Here is a 25,512-nt window from a genome sequence, read left to right on the forward strand (position 1 = left end):
CAAGAGAAACGCAATAAGCTCAGTAACTAGAAAAGTTACACTGCTGAAAATGTGTTTCTAGACAAAAATACACTTTTAAATAAAAACCAAGCACACCCACATCAACAAAACTAAATTGTGAAGCCAGAGAATTCTAAGTTAAACATTGAAGAGCACAGAAACATTTAGATGTAAGGAATTCTTACAGTTACGGTATATTGGTTTGGGCATTCATTTGCAGAAGCGAAATGGCAATGCAACGGCTCCCAGCATATGAGCAAACGAGAGTTTGTGCAGCCAAGTGGGAATTTCCATTAATTACACCTCTTAGCCTTACTATGGCAGAACAGGAGTGAAGTTTGCAATCCTCTACCACCTTCTGAGAAGCTATTATAGCATGCTGAAGGTCTGGAGAAGAAAAAGCATTTTTGCAGCTGTGTTTTCACCCCAGGCTTGATTTTCAAGCTGTATCTTCTCCTTTCTGTCACACCTGGATCTAGTCTGAAGTGTACACTGAATTGGCATATAGCAAATATATTTAGATACTTGTAAGAGGGGATAAGAATAAGCTCTAATGCTGGTATTTTTTTTTTTAAAGTTTAGTAAACTAATAGCTGCCTTAATATTTTCACTAGTAACGTCCAAAGAACAAAGTTTGATCTCCCTTCAGTTTTTTCATGAAGTAGCAGAAAGTGTTATGCAGCATTAAACTCCAGCAAAAGTCTATTTTTAGTGTCAAATCAGGAGTACAATATCCAATAGAACTGATAAAGAGCAGAAAGATTCTCTATGCCCTAGACTTATTTGTTGGTGCTAAAGATGATGTTCATTTGGGTTTGGATTTTGAAGTGGAAGCCATAAATACAAAAATTCAACTCAGATTCTACCTCAATATCTCACCTCTTTATAGTCTGCAAGGGAAGTTACAGCAAAGGATGAACTGATGGTGCCAAAGTGTTCTCATATGCAAGTCTCATATACATGAGATTTCAGGGGCAAGAGTGAAGGCTTCAGACACCTCATCAATGGAGCTACGGCATCATTACACCATTTTTTGTCTCTGTGCTTCCCATGTCAAGCGGCTGTGCTGCATCAGCAATTCATCAGCACAGCAACAACCCAGCAAATTAAGGAAGGATATGAAGATGAGAGTATTGCAGCAAGGGGGCAAGGAGAAGACAGGGCATCTCTCTCTTCTCTGGCCCACTGAAACTGACTTAGGCCTGCTGCTGACAAAGGGGAATATGGAGCGAGAACAACACCCTCCTGCGAAAGGGACTGACTCCTCCTGCCTTGTTTGTGCAAAGGAAGGTTAACAAGGCTCACAAGTTATTCAGGAAGTAATGGATACCCTCTTGCTCTGAGCAAATTCCTTTTCAATAACAGTAGTAATTTCCTAGGCAATACAACTATATCAAGGTATAATGGCTACTATATTTATCTACATAGGCCCTGTTCTGCTGGGATCTAATTTACTACAGCATAGAAAGCAGTTTACAAATCCTGGGATAGTAACATTGCTAGAGACAGGAATAAAATTCTATCCTGTATCATTTGGTTTGAAGATTGGGTTTTAACATCCCTTTTTAAGAGTATAAAATGCATTCTCTCCAACTTAGACTCAAAAGACTAATAAACGGCAGAAGCAGACTGCAAATACACTTATGAGAGGGAAGAAATCAGCTTAACAAATACATCCTGCACATTTTTTAACCTTATTGTCACAGCTGCTTTATTTCTTCTTTTATTCAAATAACATTATTTCATTCGACCCTCTGAGAAGGAAAATAATCTGTGACATTACCTAGAAGCCTTACGTACCTAATGAAGACAAAATATCTTACATTTGTGATGTTTTTATTAGCTGAATGCCTGAAATACAGCTTCAGTATGAGAAATGGCACAAGCATATAATCAGCAAAGAAAGGAATTACTGCAGCTAATGAAGAGGTAACACAAATAAACACTGAAGTACATGTCCCAAATACCAACAAAAATAAATTGCTAAAACACTTTGGTGGAACACAGCACCAACCTGTGATAAGTAAGAGTGGGTGGAAAGAGACCAAACACACGTGTCAGGGGACTGCAGATACTTTCATTATGTAACGGTAGTAAGAAAATCCAGGCGAAATCGCCATTAACAGAACTAAAAGCAAAATATTTCATGAGGAGTATTGGCAGTTGTCAAACCACATAAAGGAACAGCAGACTGTTCAAATGTAAAAAGCATTAATAAAGCATAAGACAAGAGGCATAAATAGATATAAAATATAGAGAAAGATGTCTGGAGGACAGAAATGCTACTGGAAAAATTTAGTTATAGAATACAATATCCCCAACTTCAATTCCCAATGATCAGCAAAGGTCAGTCATCAGAAAAGCAATTCTGCTTCTGATCTCATTCTGAGCAAAGCCGTCTTTAACCATACCTGTGCCACCACCATCTACCCAGATTATTCTCATGGCTGCAGCAAACAGCTCCCTCGATCTGTCCTCCATTCCTCAGGGAATTATGAGCATAAGACGATTTAGAAAAGAGTGTGTATGTAAAGACTAACCACACTACTTGTCTCCTGCTTTTTAAGCAGAAGACAGTCTATTCTTCAAAGTCTTTTTAGTGTATGTAGTTAACATGTGACTTCCAAGATGGCATGTGGATAGATATTTGCCTATTAACACTATTTTTAACAGGGCATTTTGCCATTCTGCAGATGTCACATACAGTAAGTACTGGAAGCACCCTGAGTTTGTAACATGGGTTGTTCCCAGAAATTCAGATGTATTTCTTGGCACTTGTGTCAAATGACGTATTTAAGTCGGGAGGATCTGGACTTTCATAGGAGCAGACCAGTTGTAGATTTGGTCTTCAGCATCACCCCAGTCTATGGGGTACAAACATACTGTAACCCTCAGACACCTTCAGCTGAGCTTTTATTAAGGCTGTTCCACATTCCCTTCTTTCCCCACATCCTGCCAGAGCAAAAAATAAAAATTACAGTACTGTAAATTCCATTCTAATGCCTTTTCTGATCAAATCCTGAAAAAATTAGACTTCTCCATTAGCAGCTGATTGCAGCTTCCATTCTCTTATGACCCCTGTCTACGAAAGACAAGCTCAACGACTAGCAGCTCCCTCACATTCAGTTTATATGAGATGAATGGTATGAAGTGACTACAGGCAGTCAACTCGTGCAGTTATTTTGCCCTAGGTCCTATGTAATACATTCTCATCTTAGTCCAAATTTAAGCTTTAAAGTGTAGTCATATTGTCTAACAACTACTGTACCCACTAGAAAAGCTACTCACTTTGGTAACAAAGCAACCAGCAACAACAACATATGAAATTCCTCCCTGTTCCCAGATTCCCAGAAAACAACAGTGACTAGAAACATCTTTTTCCACCCTTGTGTGACCTAAAGAATGCATTTTTCCTTTCAGATAAAGGCCTCACTGTGGTTATCTAATGCTAATGTCACTACAAACTGGATTAGAGACGCCCAGAAACCTCGAAATATGTACATGGATAGTCAGCTGTATCCTAATTCTAAGTCTGAAGGAAATCAAATGCTCCAAATTGTGCCTAATGTAGTTAAGTTTGCCCTTTAGGTAGGATAGACCAGTAAGAACATATTACACAGTGATTAGATTAATTCTTGAGTGAAATTCAGAGGGCTGGCTCTATCTGTCTATTGTGCCAGTATATTTCAAATTATTTCAGAGACTAGCACTCTTCCTGTGCTCCGCTCCGCAACAACAGCTGCTCAAGAAATACAGCAGTTCTCTGTCTGGGGGGAAGTTGGCAGCAACTGGGGACAAGGCTGCTGTCAGAGTTCAGCTCCCAGTTCTGAAATGCCATTCTACTGGAAATACCAAAGAGCCTAAATCCAGCTACGTATACTGCAGGATGTAAAATAGCTGTATCTCAGCTTTCAACAGAAAGCTCCTGAGTCTCATGACATTTACTCCTTTGGCCCCTGTCAGTCTTCCTCCAGACCCTTCAAAGGATTGGATCTAGCTGCCATAAATGGCTGGAAAACAAGTTGTTCTCCAAGCACTTGGAATTGAGGAGCAAGGGTGACAGGTGCCCCAGAAATAGATATGACAATCAAACTGTTGCCAACGCTAGCCACTGCTGTCCTCCTGACCTGTACGAAAGGTTAGCCCACGCTCTCCAGGTGTATGAGGAACGATGGACCAGAAAATGGGAGGAAGATGTGTTTGCTGGCAGTACCTGAAGTCTCTCCTCAATAAAATCCAACCGTGAAGGAATTTCAGTGTGTCTCATCAGATAAAATCCTACCAGTAAACTTTTACTAGGCCTGGCAGCAAGCACAGCTCAGTGCTGCTGTGACATCAGAGCGCAGCCCGTCACAATCCAAAGGCACCAGAAGAGTTAAAAACGCAGATTCCTGCTAAAACTGCCAAGAGCTACAAACCTTCCCCTGTGTGGGCGGCAGCAGCAACTAAATCCGCTCCCCAACAACTGGCTGGCCTGAGGAAAGACAGGAGGGAAGAGACAGGTCATGGGGGACAACCCCCCCAAGTAAAGAGCAGCACAGCATCTGCTCAGGTTTTCAGTTAAAATTGGTGAGACAGTTCTCTTCATTTTATCGCCAGCCTCTCGAGACAGCAGCCTCTGACCTTTATCAGGAAGAGCACCCTTGTCCTCTAATCACAGACTTCCTGGAAAACGCAATCTAGCCAGCAATTAATATAGAATAGAAGGGGGGAAAAAAAAGCTTCATAACATCAAATTACCACTGCAATATTTTTGAATACATCCCCCACCACAATGGCAGAAGAATTCAAGCATGTTCTCACAAGTCATCTCGCTCCACTAGCACTATTTAACAGTACTTATTTTAAAGATTTTCTCTCACTTCTCGCCCCAACAAAAAAAACCTGCCCACCCCCCCCCCCCAAGACTTGTTTTGCAGATGTTGCCTGCAGCAGCACAGCTTCTTGCCGTGAAAGCTTCAACACAGGTGTGCAAAGCGTGACCTGGGCAGAATTACATGTGCCATTTCCACTGGGAAATCTGAGAGACTTATTAAGCCAGGACAGTGCCGATTAATCTACTAATGGAATGAATCAAAAGTGTGTTCCCGGCCCTTTCCCTTTCACATCCCAAAGCCTCGGGGGAGCTGAAACCATCTGGCAAATGCCTGCTCCGAGAAGCATTATGCTACTGCTGGAAATACCTCTCCCTTATATTGAGAAGAATGAAACCATCTTCTACCCACCAGCTATTCTCAGGAGCACCTGCGTAGCTTGCCGAGGTTGTCTGCTTGCACGCAGCATCCTTCCCCAGCCAAAGCAGAGCTGCTCACTCACCATGCAGAAGCCAGCAGAACAGAAAGTGATCCCATTCATTTACTCGGGGTCCTGCTGAAGCGGCCAGCACGAGCGGGGCGTTGAAGCAGTTACCGTACTCAGCGTGATGTTCACAGGCTGCCCTCCCACAGCAGAACCCAACTGCAGGCAGGCACAAGCACACTGCCCAGACTGAGGAAACGCTCCTGCTGAATTCTCTTAGTCCTTGGGAGCTGCAGGTAGGGTAGCAAGGAGGTGTTTATGTTCATTTAAAAAAAAAAAAAATTCCTCTAAACACACTCAAAATGGAGATCTGGCCAGAGAGCTTAAAGGGAAATCAAGATATCAAACAGCTCCAAGGTTCATACATGATACATGTTATTACTGTGAGACAGAGGGAAGGACTGACTCAGAGATGCTGAACACCCTGCACCCTTTGAGTAATAAGCAAGCTCAGGAAGAAACAGAGCTACAAGGCAGCTGTGACAAAGAAAGGATCTCTGGCACTTTTATGATCATACACGAGCAGAAGACTTTCCTATCTTACAATTTAGACACACGAGGAAAGAGAGAAAAGCCCAAGACAACAGCAGTCATACGGCTGTGGAATTATGTAGATAGTAACAACTGGCTTTTGACTGTCACAGCAAAACATAAGCACAGGGCAGGGGAGACAAGAGGTCCTCCATGTTCAGAGGCAGCACAGAGCATGTTTAGACAAACATCCATCAGGAATTGCCAAACTTGTTATTACAGACTCCCAGAAACAGGAACTCCAGTCTCCTAAATTACTGTTCCAGTGCTTCACTACATTGAATCAGTAAATGCTAGCTTACCCCATAATATCTAATTTAAGCCTTCTTTGATGCAAATTAAGCTGCCTTCGATGGACATAGTAAATAATCAATCTTCATCCTCCATACTCCTCTACTCTTTTTTTTGAAGAAGGAATAAGCTCAATATTTTCCACCTATGTCAGGCTCTCTGAGACTCCTTTTCTTGCTCTTCCCTGGACTTTTTCCAGATTCTGTCTGTATCTTTCCTGCAGTGCCTAGAACTAAGCACAGTGCTCCAGTCGCTGTGATGAGCTTAGAAGAATAATCACCTTCTGCAGTTACTCAACAAACCTGGAAATGCATTCCAGGTTTTCAAGATCACAAAAACAGCACCACGTACTGTTATCTCCTATTGCCCCAGTTCTTTCCTTCAATGTTACTGCTTAGCCAGCTATTCTCCATTTTATATTGCATATAGAGTTCCTTTTGTTAATAAGGCTTGGTTTTGTTTAATTTCACATTGTTGGATTTGAGGCCGTTTCTGCAATTTTCTGTAATCTGACATCTAATCCCACCTTCCAAATGCTGCCAGCCACTCTGCATACATATAGTCAGTCACTATTTCATTACCCTGATGTTTGATGAACAGAAGAGCAGAGCAGCCAGAGCAGACCATGTTAAGACTCCAGATCACACACACGCAGAAAAGCATGACATAATTGCTCCAAATATGGTTTTTGAATGACGTGCTCAATCCCTTCTTAATTTCACCTTCCATTTACCTAGTTTATGTAAAGGTCATGTGGGACTAGGTCCAAAGCCAGAAGCTTTCTCCATCTGCCAGGCCTGCTGCCATGTCAGAAGAGAAAATTAAATTGATCTGACATGATTGGTCCTTAAAAATTAGCAACATATGTCTGTTGCTGCCTTAGTTTTCTTCAGTAAATAATCTGACCATAAGCATCTTATTGCTTTTTCAGCATCTTTTCAGGTTCTGAAACTACACTGACCAGATGTATTTCTTGGGATCTCTAGCCTCTTTGGAAAAAAAAAAATCAAGAATAATATTTATTCACACACACTTCATTCACTTGAAAACCGTGAGATTTCACGCTATGTAGAATATACACTGGAGACAACCGATCACTCCAGCACAGCCTCTGTGGGCCTTAACCCTCACTGAAAGCATCTGTCCATTTATACCCCCTCTAAGCAGGAGCAGTGCTGTGCAGCACCTGTGCCTTCCAATAAAACCAGCTTGGGCCAGGAGCCTGCTCAGGCCAGAGAAGCACCAGAGATCACCTGCCCTCTGGGTTCTCTCTAAAAGCTACTCTCTGTTACCAGCACTCTTTCTCTAGCATCCTTCCTGTACCTCCCCTGAGTCATTTTGGAACAGTGAGGACTTGCATTACGAAAAGCTTTTCCTCCCTGCCTCTTTGAAGAATGAAACACCTAAGCAGGCCCGGCAGAGGGATGGCAGGGCCCGTCTCAGCGCTCCCTAGCTGCTCCCCGTGCTGGGTTCAGGCACTGGACCCATCTACTAAACAAAATTTGCCCTATGGAGGACAGTCATTCCGCAGACTTAAGGGAAGTCACCCCAAATGCTTGCGGGACGCAAGAGGCCGAACCCTCTTCCCCCTTTCTCCCTACGGCTTTAGTCCTTCCCGTCCTACAACGACAGCAGAAGCTTATAGCAGGGGACACGCTGCGGGGCTCTCTGCGGGAAGGACAGAGGAGCGGCCGGGGCCCCAGCGCGGGCGGGGCGGGGTGGTGAACGCTGGCCGGGCGCCGGCCGCCCTCTCCTGGCAGCCCAACGCCACAGCGGCCCGGACCGAGCCCCGTCAGGGCTCCCCAGCGCAGGCACACGTTCCCCCGCACTCCCCTCCTCCTCTCCGAGCTGCCCCGGGTGCACCGGGGCAGGACACGACGGCCAAACCCGAAGAGCTGAGCCCCCTGCCACGCTGCAGCAGCGCCTGGCGAAAGCCCGTCAGCAACACACACGTGCATACGTTTATAGGTATCTAGAAATAACTTTCACGAAGGTACTGTGATCTTTCAGAAAAATAAAATACTGAATGCACAGAAACTACTTCAATTTTCTTCTGTCTGTTTGGGATTTTCTTCTTCCACTTAAGAAGAAAATCTTCACCCATGCAATGGCAGCGCAGCTGTGCAAGCTGAGCACCCCGAGGTCCCCTCAAGTGAGAATTTTAAAACCACTCTGGTTTCAAGTTTGCTGTGTACAGAACATTTTTTTCCATAAAACATACCTAAGGTGGGAGACTCATTGCCACAGGATGTTGCGGATGCCAAAGATTTAGACAGGCTCAAAAAACATTTAGACAAATTCGATAAAGAAAAATCTATCACAGGTGACTTGAAAAATAAAAATCTATGGCCAGGAAATCCCAAAGCCACAGGATTGCTTCAAGAGTACAGAGGAGGGGAAGTTTCACTGAATCTTGGCACAGCTCCCTCTGCTTTAAGTACTTGCTATTAGACACGGTCAAAGCCAGAACACTGCAAGGCAGAGACCTTCTGTCTGACCCAGAATAGCCACTTTCATGTCCTCAATAGGATATAATATCCATGAACAGGCTGTCTTCTCTACGCCATTTGGTTTTGGTCCTCCAACTGATCATTTTACAGACTACTTCTAATACACGTGCTACACTCTCTAGCACTCACATAATCATTCAGAAGGGGAAATCTAAACAAGATGTTGTCCCTCCCGCCAAAATAACAGAGTGGCCTGGGAGTCTCCAAGACTCCTGCAGACATTGGGTAACCCTTCAATGGTCAAGAAGTACATCTCAGGAGAAAAAGTGGTCTCCCAGTCCTCTCCCAAGAAGGATGACTCACATCTCCTCTCTTTAACCCCAAGCAGAGATGAGAAATTGCTTGAATCAGAAGACTCAAATATGAAAGGAATTTGTATTACATCATCCAGCCCATTTCCTGCCAACGCCTTACAAACCCAGAGTTTGGACGGACTATTCATCAGCAAGGTGATCATTACTTCCCTTGAGAAGCTCTTTATAGGACCGAAGCAGTTTGTTTTCAGGAAGTCTTCCCACATATCTGAATTAGATGCACTCCTTAACTACTTCTTCTCATACGACTTTTCTCCACATGGTTATTTGTTTTCTGTTTTTATTGAGTATCAGCGAGGTGTGCATTACCATGGAGCTCACCAAATGTGTTCATAAACATTATTCAAGGTTCTGTAAAGAAAGGGTTCCCTGCCTTGTATTCAGAGAGGGTGGAAAGGCAGCAGACATAAGGGAAAAGTGAAATAATATATGGTCAGAGTGATCCACTTGCAGAACTTGTGTCAACTTGTGCTTCTATTATTGAAGGGTTTAGATGGTAGGAAATCAGCTAAAGAGAAAGGAAAGGAGGGATTTGGGGGAATGTGGCCAACCAACTCAGTTCAAAGAGGAACTGCAGAAAGCAGGTTTATAACAGGCTGGGTATTTAGTGGTGTACACATTACAATATTTTCTGATCCCAGTTCCTGAATCTTTCCTGCAGTTCCTTAGGGATTTAGCTGGGGCCTAAGAAAATAAGTAACCACTTCTTAGCACTTTAAGTGATCAAGCATCTTACCAAGACAGTTTTGGATTTGGGGGAGAAGTATTGCTGGACTAGTCTCAGCAGATCTCATCTTCCCACTTCCAGCTCCTCCATGATTGCAGATGTGCTTGAACTTCAGCCTGTAACCAACTCCTCCTTCAATTTTTAGCTAAATACTCCGCTCTCTTCTTTCCTTCCCAGATATCATGATTTACATTGCTTTTAGCCTAACTCTCTCCACTATCAACACTCTTTTATTTTCTGAATGTGCTAAGAGCTATAACGAGTTAGATGCACTCCAGTAAAGGGTGTCTCAGGAACCTCTCCCCTCCTGTAGCAGTAAATACCTGTCCACAGCACACCTTAACTGGCCAACATCCTTCATAGCTTAGCTGCTAAATTGTAACCTCCCCAGCAGTTATCCCACTATGTACCCTTGAACCCCCTCTGCGTGCAGCTGCCTCACAGATGCTTCCCACCTCCTGAGTATGTTGACATTTTTGACCTCACCGTATTCTCTAAAGTGAAGTTCATTATTTTCAATGGGAGGTTGCAGTTAGGTCAGTAACAGAACATCCCTTTGGTCCTCTAGCACAGAGCAGAAACATTTCACTGCTTGCCTGAAGAGAGGCTGTGGAAGCCAGGAAGCAGCAGATTTGGCAGTCTTAACCCTAATTCACCTCATTTTAAACATAGGGAAGAAATTTAGAACCATTTCCCCTCATTAACTTGGTCCTATCCCAAATTCTGGGTTGTTTGCTTTCAAGCACTCCTCAGAAGCACCAGGAACACCAAGTCTGGTCTTCTCCATTTTATACAGAGGACCTCAGGGGCTTCCTGCTCTTTGTCCTGGCTGTTCACTCACGGAGTGAGGTGTTAAAACTTTATTTAAGGCCTTTCTAGAACCTCCCTCTGTCCCTCAAGTTAAGCATCTGTATTAAATACACTCTACTCAAACCAAAAGTATAAGAAACAAACAAACAGAAAACCTACAAACAACTCTACTTTCTAGCTCCTGAGCAACTTAACACTTCTACTGCCACAACCTCACCAGTTACCAAGCTAGTTAGGATACACACTAGAGGGTTTATTTTCATGGTCAGTTACAAGCAGGAAAACAAATTAAAAACAAAAATGCTTTTCAGGAACGCTACTTGCAGATTTAAACTCTTGAGACAGAGTCTATTCCAGGACCAACAAAGTAGGGCACTGGAGAGACTGTGGTTGGTGCTATCATGGAACAAATAAAAACAACAAATGGCCAAACCATTTTCCTCCAGAAGTTCACTTTTAATTTGTCTTATGAGAAGAGCATCTCAGTCTGTTAATACTAAACCAAGATATTTTTGTGGATATCCTAATCCACACTGCTAATCCACTGCTATCCACCCAGCTGCTAATCAAGTTGTGGCAATATGCCCAAATGCATGCTTCATCCACATGATGAAGAAGAGGAAGATAGGTAAAGGAGCCTGATACTGCAAAGACAAGACAACAGAGGTTTCCACCTCTGAACTGTCTGCAAGACCCCAGCTACTGGCAGCAGAGACCATGGATGGGAGCAGCAGTGCCTCTGCGGAGCCAGTGCCAACAGGCAGCCCAGTGACCTGCTGTCCTCCCTCCCCATGGGAGCTCATGCATACCCTTCACACCTCAGGATAAAAGGCTTCCTTGACCAGCTCCCCGCATTTGGGGGGAAGTGCACAAAGAAAACAAATGGGGGAAAAACAACAGTGGAGGCTTCCTTTTCTCAGGGATTGCCACTGCCACTGTTCAGCCAGCACAGCTCACAGCCCTGGGGAGGGGAGGACATGCAGCCACCTGCTGCCTGTGATGCCCCAACAGTTACTCCAAAGCAGCAAGTGGGTAAAGACCCTGGGGAACAGGCTGACAATTGGAGAGGATTTAACAGCATTTCACCTTAACCTTGAATGCAAACCAAGGGGATAGTGATAAAGCTGTTCCTATCAGTTGCCATGGGCACCCGCGCTACCTTGGGCTGCAGTCTCATCCACCTACATGAGAACAACAGGTCAGGCCTGGTGAGTGCTCAGATGGAAAACCAGCCACTGAAATGAAGCTGTTGTAGGAAGTGTCACTTGTGATAGGTAACAATGTTTCCATCACATTAGTACCAAGTCAATGGCCCTGTTTGATTTAAGAATTGTACTCATAGAAGTACAAGCTTTTAAAAGAGGCTTCAAACCAACATCCTAACCCGTTTTGATAGCTGAGGATCACTTTCCGTAACAAAAGATGTGTAACAGGTCTAACATCCTGACCCATTTCTGGTGTCTGCAATTACCTCCTGCTTCCATAAACTCACTCTCCTCCTCTCTTCCCTTCAGTGGCTGCTAAACAACGTGTTCTTGCTTATTTTGCTTCCTGTTGGGGAACAAAATTGTTCTGTACAGCTGCCAAATTCTGCCACGGAAGTGTCAGTATTCAGCACTCAAACAAATTTCAGATATCGTGTCTAATACAATTCGACACAGAAAACACTAGAGCAATATGACATAGGCCTTGGCTATATATAAAACAGCCTGGTGCAGTCAGCATGGAATAGCTTTCTGGAAGCAGAGTGTTTACTCTTGATGAGTTTGTTTTTATGTAAAAGTTATATCAATATAGCTGTATCAGTCATTTTCCGTGTTGAGACCAACTCATAGTACCTCAGAGCTGTTTGTCACAGCTTGGGAAATGAAGCAAGGAAGTCTTGGTTCACTGCATTTTAGGCAGGCGCTCATGTTACCAAAAAAAAAAAAACCCACCCAGAAACACCACTTTGTTGGCAGGCCCAACAGAGGGATAAAGAACTGAACAATCACCAGAGAATAAGCTCTCCTCATGAAAACACTTGGTTCTCATCTCTGCTAATGATGTTACACTAATGCTGCCTGTATTTTCCCTTCACTGAGGGCTTCATTCCTGCCATCTGCATAGCTCTGGGGAAAAGGAGGGGGCATCCTGCCATTCCTGTATGTGTATTAGACATCCACACAGCAAACCTGGAATTCTTGAGAACAGTCCCAGAGTGCTCTCCAGCTCCTTATGCAGCAGTACTGTACCCCAGTACTGCACCACTTCGGCAACAAAAAGCCTTCTCTTTTTAGGCAAACTTACACCATAACGATTTAGCTCACATGCTCCTGGGCCCCATCACCAGAAAAAATCCAATAAGACAGCATTATGGCAGGGTAGGTAAAGAACAACCCAGAAACTCTTGGTTATCATAAAGCAATCACACAACAGCAGAATTAAGAGTAATACAGCCTCGATATGAATCCAGCTCATTTGCCTCAGTGCTGCTGCCCATGCATGATGATGACAGAATGCTTAAATATTTGGGAAAGGATACAAAATTAACTTCATACCATAGACCTAAGCATTTCCAAATCGCCAAACTGAGGACTCAAACCAATCACATATTTCAACTACAAAAAAAACCCCTACAATAAGCTGGAACATCTGGGTATGATTTAACCACTAGAGGGTGTAAAACAGCATAGTGAAAGATTTGCAGCCAGCAATTAATGACATTTAGACCTTGAAGGAGCAAAAGGACGTACAAACAAGTGAAGGAGTAGGATGCTACATAAGGTGAACAAAAGTGCAAGTTATATCTACAGAATTTCTAGCAGAACTAGTGTGGTCACACAATAAGAAGCCCTAGAAATAAAGCTCTGATTTGCTACTTCTGCTAAGGAAAACATTGTGGCAAAAAACACAGCATGAGTATTTACAATAAAGAACTGCAATGGGAAAGAGCGAGAGACAGAGACACTCACCAGCTCAAATCCAGCTCCTAATCTGAGGAAATCTGTCAGAATTGCTCCTGCATCTCATAATTTGTTACAGGGTCAGGATCGCTACATGTATTCCCATACCACTTCCTTCCTTCTTTCCCAGCACAGAAAGGCAGGTGATGGATCAGCCATCGCTGTCCCTCCCACACCAGTCCTAGTCTGCGGCAACAGAGGACTTCTTTCTCTGCTGCTACCATGTCACAGGTCCTGAATCAAATTAGCTAAAAGCCTTGAAACCTCATTAGTGAGAACCAGACCTGAATTTAAGATGCTTCAGGGCCAAAAGCAAGAAAGAAAGACAAATACCTAACACAGATCAAGATGTTACTGAGAGCAGAAAAAAAAAAAAAAGCTCATAAAAATCTTTTTTTGGCTGCATTTGCTAAAATGAGAGCACGCAAGTTAAACTGAAGCTGTTTGCCCACAAAGAAATTTTCATAAAGCTATCTGCCATTTGAAATACATATGCACAGTGGCTAATACATTACTTCCTGTGCTCATCCATACAGAGTCCTCCAGGGCTGCCCAGGCAGTAATCATCATTTCAGGCCCTGGCTGCTGCACAGCTTCCTGTGCCCATCTCCACTGATCTGCCAGCAACAGATGGTCGGGACTTTCAAACGAGAAGAATTATTAAGGCATGAGAAAGAAGAAACCTGTGAAGAGGGACGTACTGGCAGTCACCAAAATGAAACACCAAAAGACACTCCTAAATGGGTAAGCTGAAGTACAAAATAGGGCGCAGAAGGTTCTACTGGAATGGACAAGTGAAAAGCACGTATGAACCACGTTAAGGATCTGGGACTGGCTCTGCCTCTCAACCCAGCATCCCTTACTTAGCCTGGATAGATTAGGAACACAACTCCCACAGCATCCCAGCGTGTAATATTTATTTGTGCTGGTTAACAGTTTAATATATCCCAGTAGACATTCTGAATAATTTCCTCCTATATAGAAATTCATACATATGTTACAAGTACTTAAGATTCAAGCTCTTCAGTTGCTGAAGCTGCACTATGCTGCACTTTCTTCATAACATCTCCTGTTATGCTGTTGCTGCATATACCCAGACCTCATCAAGATATGATGAAAATCACTTTCTTTATATAGCAGTACCTGAGAGTATTAAAGAATTTGATTTTGGTTTTGTTATTTGCTCATTACCAAAATGTGCTGCATTATTGATTTTCCGTGTATATTAATTTCCTGTTACACTGGTTCATACTCTGCTTTGCAGTAGCACTGCAGAACACTGAAAAAAAACCCCATTCAGTCTAAGAAGGGAGGTTTAATGTGTGACAGTTGTATCTTACAACCCATTAAATTTCATTTGTTCCAAAGCATCTCCTCCTTCCGTCGTGCAAATTCATCATCTGGGATTTCTCTGTCTTCTGCTAGGAGGCAAGAGAATGCTTACAGATGCAATGCAGTGAACAGTGTAATTTTTACTGCTGCAGAAGGAGAACATCCTGAATAAGAGCAAGGAAGAGGGGCCCTGCAGGGCTTGAAAGGAAGGCAAGACAAGTTCACAGATACTAGAAACAACCCAATGGGATGTGTCATTCCTTACTCCACCAGCAAAGCAAACTCTCACAAAATTTCAGTGCTATTTTGCTCCCCAGATGCTAGAATTACTGCAGTAAGTATAAAACGGGGCCAAGCACGCACTGGCATTTAACATCTACAATCACTAACACTGAGGAGATATAGTGGGAGCTTTGGACAGGGATTTTAAGTTACAAATTTTTTAAGAATAAAGAATTTCCTAAGCCATTGGTAATGTGGATGATTAACCCCTTGCCAGGAGTGTTGCCACATACCACTGGAGGCCATAAAAAACATTCAATCTACCACATATATTTCCACAAGCGTTCCACAAGAGCACAAAACAATTTCGACTCCATAACTAGACAGCCAGGAAGGTGTCGGACAAAACATCCATAAGTGTAAAGAGATGAGCACACAAACACATGCATTCGCTGCAATCAGACTCTTACTTGATTGTCTCTTGCTGGGTATCCATGATAACCTGAAGTCAGAGGCTCGTTCTGCAAGACAAGAAGACAAAGAATGAATGTTGTGGTAACAAGGAATAGAAACCAAGGAATTATATGCCTGTCTTAACTCAGCTGAAAACGAGAACCTGCATGAAATGGGGGAAGAATGAGCTAAGATTAAAGTACTCTGCTAACTTCCTATTCTCCATGTAAGCCAATACACCTAAGATTCATTCTCAACTGCATATGCCAAACTGTACAGAAGAAAAAAAAAATAATTCAAAGCCATAAAATAAGCATAAACTATTCTTACCTCACCCCCTGTAATTTCAGCTGTGTATAATTTTTGTAATTTTCCCAAGAATTTTTATATGCAAACTTCGTTTACCATCATGACAACTGAACAAAATAGAACATTACTGAAGCTACTGCCTACCTTGCCCAGTCTTGAATAAATGTTTCCATAAACATTAGCCACAAAAGTGTCAATTTTCTCCTTTTCAAAGGTATACTAATAGTTTAAGATGTACTTAAAAAGCAGTCAGTGCAACTTCAATCACCCCAGTAAGCCTGAGAAATACCTCACACACTCCCAACAGGAAATCAATCCTCTAAACTTTCTTCCTTCAACCCAGAAGGGACTCTGAGTCTACATGTTTTGTGTTATTGGCAGCCTCATCACCCTGCTCTGCAGGAGTACATCAACCTCCAACACCTCTGGAATTTCTCCATTAAATTCTCAGATTTGTCTCTATTTTAGCAGTGTAGCAGGGATTAAGATATTATACTTCATGATACTTCCTAAATGTTTATTTCTTTTTCTTAATTTATTTTCTGTTATTTTCCCTCCAACATCACCTATTCGAAATGGGGACAGGGCACTCACACAGGGCTCATGCATGCACCTTTCTCTCTGGGTGGAGGATAAACTAAGTTATAATAAACAAAGCCTGTATCAATTCCACCTGGTAGCCCTGTGCATTCACATGGAACTCCCAGTAGAAAGCTAGGAGGACGAAAAGAGGCAGCCACTCTCTGCAATCACTTTTTAGGTCTGTTCCTATCTCTTGTTATGACTTGTGAGGAGGAACTCCTAAGTCAGCCCTGCTCTTTCTCCAGCAGCTCTCAGGCAAGGAGGGGGGCCTCTCTAGAGGCCCAAGGGGAAGATCCTGATAAAACACAACAAAACAATCCCCAACTGTCAAAACCAAAGATATTCTGGGCATGAAGTTGACAGAGACGTATGATCGCTGTCAGGAAGAGTTTTTGTTGAGATGTTTTTGTGTTTGTGCTGGGATACTGGGGTTAAACAGACCAGCTCCTACCAGAGAGAGGTCGTCTGCTCTCCACAGGGCATGTGGCTGCTGGCACAATTTCAGAGTTTACACAAGAGCACTTTAACACAACTTCTGCTAAAAAACAAGGTGCTAATATTTCAATACAGGGACTGGCAACGCTATTTTAAGTTCAGATTCATCCTCCCTCTCTTCCTCTTTACCTCAAACCTACCCAGGGGATTCTCCGTGGAAACCTGCCAGGAAACATCCAGGCTCTCCTCGGGCTCTCACACTAAAGCTACAGAACATGCACAGTGTGAGAGCTTCAAGGACAACAAAACTTATGGCAGCCAGTTTTGGGGATTAACAGTAATTAATTAGGTTGACCACCCTGTGAGTACATTCTTCTCGAATACTAATAGCCAGCAAGCAGGTAAAGCACAAAACTCCACAAATAATACAGAAACACAAAGAAGGACACAGAAGTTGGAAGAAGCAAGTGGAGACCGACAGCTACAGTACCAGGGTCTCATCGAGCTTTTGGGTTTTAACCGTGAACTTAATTAAAAACCAAGCAACATCATTATGAAAACACACAACTATTTCTTTTCCCCCAGCGTAAGCACAGATTATAAAAAAACTACTGTGATTGCTGTTCCTCCCACATGCTACAGTTTACCAACTTATCTAAGTGCCATAAGCATCCACCTGTATCAGGAGAGATAGTCTTCTCTAAAAGACCATTCATTCCAGTTACGCTTTTAACAGCACTTGTACACACACCTGCGAGGTCAGTACCTCAAACAGGCTGTGTGCCTGTCTCACAACACGTTGGAAAGCATGAAGATTTCCACATAGAGAACGAGGAATTAAAAGAGAAGTTACCACTGCAGGTACCAAAGATAGGGACAGTGAACATAAGCAAAGTTATAATGAAGAAAGGAAAAATAAATCGTTATCTTGAGGATGGTAGTTTACACATAAGGGACTGAAAAAAGGAACTGTCACCAAAGCTGTGGCAGAAAAGAGACAAAACCAAACTTTGTGGGATTTCCTGAAGTCAAAAGACCTGGATGCCCAGAAATCACATCTAGAAACAAAGCAGCTTCCTAAGCAGAAGCGAAGCACAAGCATGTGAAAAGGAAGAGAAAGATTATTACAGAGATCTGGTCCACAGTATGCAAGAGGTTGGAAAGAAACAAGAAAAATCAAGGGCACAGGGAAGACGCTACCAGCAATCTCCACTTTGTTTTTTGGAAGACAAACTCCATAAGTAGCAGACTAAAAACATTTGAGGGATACGGTTGCATCAGAAAGTAAAAGAAGAGGTAAAAGAAAAGGTGAAAGAAGGTTATGTTAGGAAACAAGACTTTGGAGAAAGCAGAAGTTATAAAGAAGACAGCAGCTGGAGCATTAAGGTCACAAAAAGGCCACAGATATCTCTGCCTTTCATACAGCAATGCTACCACCAAGGACTGAACTCTCTGCAAAATCCCCGCTGTGCGTATCATTGCTCTAATTGAACTTAGCTCTCTGAGACAAGGCAGGAAGCGCCTAGGGAAACAGTCTCCTGCCAATAATCTCCAGTGCTGCCAATTTTACAGGTCACTAATGGTGAATCCGGGGCCTGCTGCATGATTATTCCATACGGAGTTTCCTTTTGTTGAAAACTAAACAGAGCAAGAAGTGAAAGCAGTAAACTCCTGCAACTGGAACGGGACAGTTCAGCAGCACCCAGAGGGAACATCCCAGTTAGTTTGCGAGCAAGCCAAGGCTGGGGGTACAGCTCCATCTCCTCCTCTGCCTGCAAATGCACAAAACTAATCCCACAAAATGGAAGTGAAAAGAGAAAGAGGGAAGATTTAACATGGATAAATACTCTGCCCACAAACACAGAGGGATCCTGCCTTCTGGCAGCAGCCTGGTGGGAGAGGGAACCCCCACATGACTCCATCTCTCTCACAGCTCCCTCCTGTCAGTTACATTTCTCTTTTGATACCAGCATGCAACCCAGACATTCGTAAATAAATTGATTTAGGCAGTGCTAGCCTGCAAAATCAAATCAAACTGTCACTGGGATGTTTCACTAGCTCGTTTACCACTGAAAGGCATTTATTGGGTACTTGCGATTTGCTTTAGAGAAGGAAGGAAAAAAAACCTAGGAGCTAATACAGTACATCAGCTTTATGTAACACAAACTGTGACACTATTCAAATGGTATTGATGACCTCACGTATGGGTTTCCACACTTCTGCAGGACGTGTGAGCATGGTGGTTGTACTCCAGTAACAGTCCCTGTGCTGGCCAATGGGATCCAACAGGATGAAAGCCACAACTCAGTCAAAGCCCCTCAGCCTTTAACCCCACCTCTTTACTTCAAATTTTCCCTCTTCTTTAATTTCCCAGCCTTGTTAACACAAGTTCTTTCCCACTAACATTTGCAACAGCAAGGTCTGCCACAAAGTGCAATCCACAGGTACTGTCTTGGGTCACAAGACAAACACAGTACAGCCAGTTGCAGACCACTCAAAAGCAAAGGAGATGCTCCTGCACTAGCAGAACAGTCAGGCTTTAGGGTCATTGGGTTTTTGACACCTCTCGACTTGATAAATTTTAACACAAGGAGTTGTCCATAAACCGGACACCAAGAAGACATGATCAGCTCTGCAGGTCCTATTAACTTACAAAAGGCCACTGTGGACTGGAGTAGAGGACATTTCCTCTAGAGAAAATGCTGTAACACATAATGCTCTCAAGGTTTTCTTAAAAATAAACCCAAATTTTAGCTTAAAGAGGCAATAATTGTCTTTGACCTAACTTGACCCCAGAACAAATTAATTTTACATCACAGACTCACCATTTTGCCAGACACAACAATTAGTGAGGTCTGATTAGCAGTTGTTTCTTGACAGCCGAACTAAATCTAAAGCCTGCAAATTACAAGTCTGCTGCTAGGAACTGTTATCTTCACGAGTTCATCAGTATTTCCCCAGCTGGAGAACCAATTCCTGCTGAATACAAGCTTCATTTTGTAGTGTTGAGTCCTTTTGGTTGCAAAGATAATCTCAGAAACACAACTAAGCAATCTTTCTTTTCTGGATCTGTGGTGTGCCTGCTTTCCTGACAATGCTAGGAAAAGTGAAGTTAATGCAATCCTTTCAAGTTTCACAACCATCTCCTGGCTCCTGAGCAACAGCAGCAAAACTGACAGAAGAGCAGCTCATCTGCCTCTGCTCTGACAGCCCCCAAGAGTTACTGGTAGCACAGCAGCCTGGTGGCACGACAGAAGTGACAAGGGAAACCCCCAGCCCCGGAAAGCCAGAAACCCCTGGACTACATAGAGCAACAAAATAAAGGCGACAAGAAGTTACTAGTTCTTCCCAAAAGCAAAATGGGATTTTGACGTGGTGAGATAGCACGACTTACACATTTATCAGAGACTTGTGCTAGATAAGAAGTAGCCACTTTTCTAGAATAGAGAAAGATGTTTACCCCCCCCCCAAAAAAAGAGGCTGAAAACACTGGCAACTAAGCTATTAATCTGAAAGTGACAGCTGCAAAAAAGTAAAGCTCGCAGCCAGACAGAAATCCCAACACTGTTTGCCACAGCCCAGTGGTCCACCCTCTCTTTTCATTTACTTCTTGCATAGCATGAAAGACAGAAACCCTGTGCCAGGAGGAAAGGGGGCTTGAAAAAGGCATTTTAGTACTTTAACTGTGGTAGAACACTAATAAAACTGCAAATTACTTGACCTTATTATCAGCTACCAAGAAAACATACAAATAAGGGTCTGATGAAGAATTGCTTAAGTTACTACACATAAACAAAAGAGAAATAACTGTTTCTTTGTCCAAGTGTATCTGATGCATTCAGTCTGCTTTCTTGACTGTGTGTGCCATCTCCCTACCTCAAATTGTCTGTGGATAAAATTAACGGGAAAAGCAGCTTCTACGGCTGAACTACAGATTATTAATGAAAAACTGAATTAAAGTAGTTTTTAACTGGATCTGAATGTCACCCTTCTCCCTTGATACTTATCCTAATTTGATATACAGCTCTCGCTAATCACTCTGTAGTTCCAATACCTGCATCTATGGTGTGGGACTCTTCCCCTCAGCTGTCTTCACTTTCAATTAAACTTGCTTCTCAGCTTTGGCCAGTTTCCACATACCATCTAGCAAAGAACTCCTATTTATTGCTTCCTTGTTTTTGTCCTGACATCAACAACCTGTGCTCATGGTGACGCAAGTAACAGGACTTTTATTTTACTCCTTACCCTTCCTTTTTTTTTTTCTTGAAAGTGTATTTGCGGACTAAATACCCAAGATCTTGTTAAAAGGCACCACACCAAGTACGCTGCACGCTGCTGTCCTTGATCGCTGGGAAGACGCACGCCGGCTGGCAGGACCTCAGCTTCCCACATCCACTCGAATTACTGAGGACACATCGAGGGACAGGAAGCCAAAGGTGCCATCGCCAGCATGGGCCTGATGCCAGCAGCTGCCCCCACGAGGGCAAATAAGCACCCACGGGCTCCCTCCTCTGGGCCCTGGAGGCCAGGGCCTGGCAGGGCCGGGATGGAGGCCCATCCGGCCCTTCTTCCTTCCTGGAATTCTGGCCTTGTTGCTGCGGTTACAGCGGTCTCCGGCCCACTCCACCCCCTTCCCAGGTTTCCCCTTCTCCTAAAAATATCATGTTTTCAGCAGGCCAGCATGATGTCAGACACACGGGACCAGAGAGCTCCTGCCACCTCACAGGGCCCAGGATCCCTGTGGGGGCGGACGATGAGGTTCCCCACCTCCGGCCCCTCAATGGCTCCAGGAGCCCACATTAGCCCAAAGGCTTTGCCACCACAGGGCTCTCCAAAAGCTGGCTGCCCACCTCTGTAGCAGGGTCACGGTACTCAACAGCCCCAGGCGGCCATGGGGCCTGCAAACCCTCTGCTTGGCCATCACTGAGGAGCAGGACCCGGGCTGAGGGAGGCCAGGCCCGCCAGACGCCCTGGGCGGGAAGCCCAGTGACACAGTAAAGTCGAGAAAGGAAGGTGATGTCAGATGAATAAAAATAGCCTTCTGCCCTGGCCAGGGTTTCAATACTTTGGAGCAATTAGCCAGGCGAGCCCACAAGGTGGCCAACAAGACAGAGCGGGGCAACTTTGGGAGACACTGTGTCCCCGTCAAACAGAGCCACCCAAACCCGTCAGTGCAATCTTCTGTATTTGAAATATGTATTTTCTTAACTTCAACCTCCTGGCACTTCTGTTCTGAGAAATCCAATGTATACTCCAGGAACAATAACTGTTTGGTGTAGCATAAGCTGTAGAACAGAATACACACAAATATACATCTGACCAAACCATACAGAAAGATGGTGTTTAAACTTTCCTGTCTGTTAAAAAAATCAGTATACAAGTTTACAAATGCACAAAAAGGTTTTAAGATGACAGTGTCTGTATGAAGTTACAATACATATGTCCAATTCTGCAGAGAGAGGGGGGACTTTTGTACACAGAAAGCACTTAAGCACTTGCACAGCTAAAATGGAAGAGCTAAAACTGAAGGATTTTACAAAAATTCTTTATAACAATGCAGATTCTTCCCTGATTTGGGGGAAGCGGGGGGGAGGTGTCAGGGATTTTTATTTTTTTAGGGGGCGGGCGAGTGGTTTTTTGTGGATTTTTTTGTGTTGGTTTGGTTTGGGGTTTTTTGGTTGGGTTGGTTTGGGTGGGTTGGTTGGTTGGTTTGGGTTTTGTTTTGTTTTCTTTAAATAATGGAAGTAGATTTCCAGAGGTCAGAAGCAGCTTTCCACCAAGTGGGTTTTTCATTTTCCAGATCAGCCAAGGGCTGTTTCCAGCTTCTCAAAGTGATGAATTTCATTAATTTAGTGTAATTCAAATGTGTGAAACATACACTTTTTTTTGGACTAGATATGGCAGCACCCTCATACTGCTCTGGGCATAAAGGCACTACAGGCTGCCTCTGCTGGTCCACGACCTACACTGGCAACAATAGATCCAGTGCAAGTTAAAGCCCCTGGGAATACTGTGCACAGTGTGACGTCTATGATCCAGCAAATACAAGGACACTCTGCATGCACAGAAGTCAATAGCACAAAATATTGATTTCCCTCCTCTTTTAGTAGGTAGAAGCATTTTAAAATAGCAGATCATCTTCGCTTCCACGCTTACTCAACAGGGACAGGACAGGGCTCATAATAAGGCTTTAAAATCCAGCACTGGGGGCACCTTTGGCTGCCATAATTGTTACATGGGGATGAGAAAGCATTTAACACGTAATTCATGCTAAGCCACTCATTACAGGGCAACATGCTCACGGCATGAAAATTCAGCTTGCTCAACCACCATGGCTACAAGCTTTCGCAAGGTGAAGAGGACTATTGAGTTTTGCCTTTGTAGACAGCTTCATTGCTTCTGCTTGCTCAAAAGCCAGGATGGAGAACATAGGAAAGAACAGGACAAGGTAGATGACAGATCCAGAAGGGAAGTCAGTTGATCACAAGCTTCTTGGTTGATTTTGCAGACATTCAGAGGCTGTTGCTCAAAGGCTAAAAAAGTACTCCTACTTTCCAGAACAAAATTATAGTTATTATATTACCTGCAGAAGAGAAGGCTGAAAGTAATTTGTTGGTTGGGTGTGAAAAGGCTGTGATATAAAATTAAACCTGCCTAGCTTTTAGGGAAATCAGCAGGAAAAAGAGATAGAGGCACAACAGCATATGATTCAGACAAAATCATGCTGTATACCAAGTGCTGCAGGCAAATAGGTGCTGGAGAAATTTTCTGTGCCCTGGACACGCTGGACTGATTGCATAAGCTGCCCTAAATAGTTACAGAAATTATTTTCCCAAGTTTGTGTTACAAACCAGCTTCCCTTTCCCGAAAGACATAATTTCTTCGAGCAGTCTAGACAAATGCAGTTTCATCTGCCAGCCCCAGAGAAAGGAGAGAAAGGGAGGCAGGCAGGCGGACGGGCCAGAGCTGTCATGGCAAGGGGTTAAAAAAGCTGGAGGAGAGAGGAAGCGAAGGGCTTGGGGTGCGGGGTGAAGAAAAGGCAGGCTTTGGGAGCACCGGCAGCCAGGGCTGGTTCTGATCAAGCCCACCGGATTGTGGAGCTGCACAGGAAGTGCTGGGGGGCTGGGGGTCTCAGCCGCCGCCATCCCAAACACACTAGAAACCTTTGTGTTCCAGCAGCACCATCTGGAAACAGTTAGAGAGAAAACAAGTCCCAGGCCTTCCCTCGCAAAATAAAATAAATAAATCCACTGTTAAGAGCACTAAGCCTGGCCTCTTCATCCCCCTCCTGGAAAGCTCCTCTCCCTGCAACTCTGGGGAACAAAAGGGCAACTATACAAGGGAACAAACCCCCTGGAGTGCTGTGAGAGTGGCTTGTGGGTCACAGCAGCCCTCTCTGCTCACAGTGTGCATCCCAAAGTGGCATCACAAGGGGCAGAGAAAGGCCAAATCCTTCATCTCCTGGGCAGCACCCTGCTTCAGAAGCAGTGCTGGTGAAAGAGCATCCAGGGCACTATTTGCATGTAGTATGACCAACACGGGGAAAACATGCACAGCAAGTTCAACTACAGCCACAGTATCCCCAAATGGGAGATGCGCACACTGAGGGCTCACCCTGAATTTAGGCCTCTTGGAAGCTCTCATTTCTGTGCCAGAAATCAGCACACAGATGCAAGAGAAACCACTCCAGTGGAGATAAATATTCCAGATGCAAGCCAGAGATTTAATTCTGTTCTTAAGAGGATGGAAAGACCAGGATGCGAAACGCATCGTCATGGTGATGCTCCCCTGCTGCCTCAGAGGTACCAAGAATCAGAAGGGCGACAAAGACTGATCCAGCCATTTCCACCCCCCTGAACGGGCTTCTCCCGATAAGGACTGGAGCAGCCCTCCAGTGCCTCAGCACATGTTCTAGAGACAAAGAGGGTGTCTGTCTCCAAAATGCCATTCACTACTATTTTAAAAGGGAAAAGCAGAGGTCATGACTGTTGAATTTTACCAGAACAAATCCCCATGTAACAGTTTATTAGAGAGGTACTCCCGTTGCAAGGTTGCTATCTCCACAGCTAAATAAAGCCTGCAGGGCTTTTGCCCTTCCCTCCTTTACCTTTATTTACCTCTCTCTCTCCCACACATTAGTATTTTTCAGGGTTTTTTCTTCTAATTAGACACCCAAATGCTGCAACACTTGCCTACAAAAATGTAGAAACATATCAAAACAAAATCAAAGCTAACCTTTCAACATCCCAATTAAGCAATTACATATGGAAAACAACATGAGTGAATCCTGCTACAACACAATGCCATTCCACTACAGAAAACATGGATTTGCTTTTCTTCTTACATCCACCCTGTAACTGAGTGCCATCTCTTCATGAGCCACAGACCGTTTGGATGGGATGTGGCCACATGCCAAGGCCCTCTATAACCAGAGTGCAATTCATAAAAATAAAGTCTTAAAATAACTGGTTTTCGCAGCCATTAACCAAGACCTCGTTGGAATCCACTTCTGTTACACAAACCTCCTCACTGCTCCTGTGAAGTTGCTGCTAAACATGATTGTCCTGGGATGCCAGAATGGTAACTGTGGTCACACCTCTCTTCTAAGTATATGAAAAAGAGAAATCCTGCCTAAGCTAGCAGAAACAGCCACCCTGGACAAACTGCCCCTATAGCAGGCTGTAGCTGATGCCCCAATCTGGCCAAATAACTTATACTGAAGGAATGATGCATCCCCATGCAGGCAATGGTCA

At 43.8% G+C, this 25,512-nt stretch overlaps 1 protein-coding gene across 1 annotated transcript in view; it reads right to left on the reverse strand.

Annotated features, from left to right (window-relative positions):
- Positions 1-25,512, reverse strand: part of RBFOX2 (RNA binding fox-1 homolog 2) — a gene marked incomplete at its 5' end in the record, with an annotated part of 167,551 nt that overhangs the window by 115,096 nt on the left and 26,943 nt on the right. The window contains one exon of the mRNA XM_080349804.1: positions 15,451-15,501. Coding sequence (XP_080205930.1) covers positions 15,451-15,501 — 51 coding nt within the window. The remainder of the gene's footprint in view (positions 1-15,450; positions 15,502-25,512) is intronic.

This window comes from Nesoenas mayeri (genome assembly GCF_963082525.1).
Source record: "Nesoenas mayeri genome assembly, chromosome: 1".
Classification (NCBI taxonomy): Eukaryota; Metazoa; Chordata; class Aves; order Columbiformes; family Columbidae; genus Nesoenas; species Nesoenas mayeri.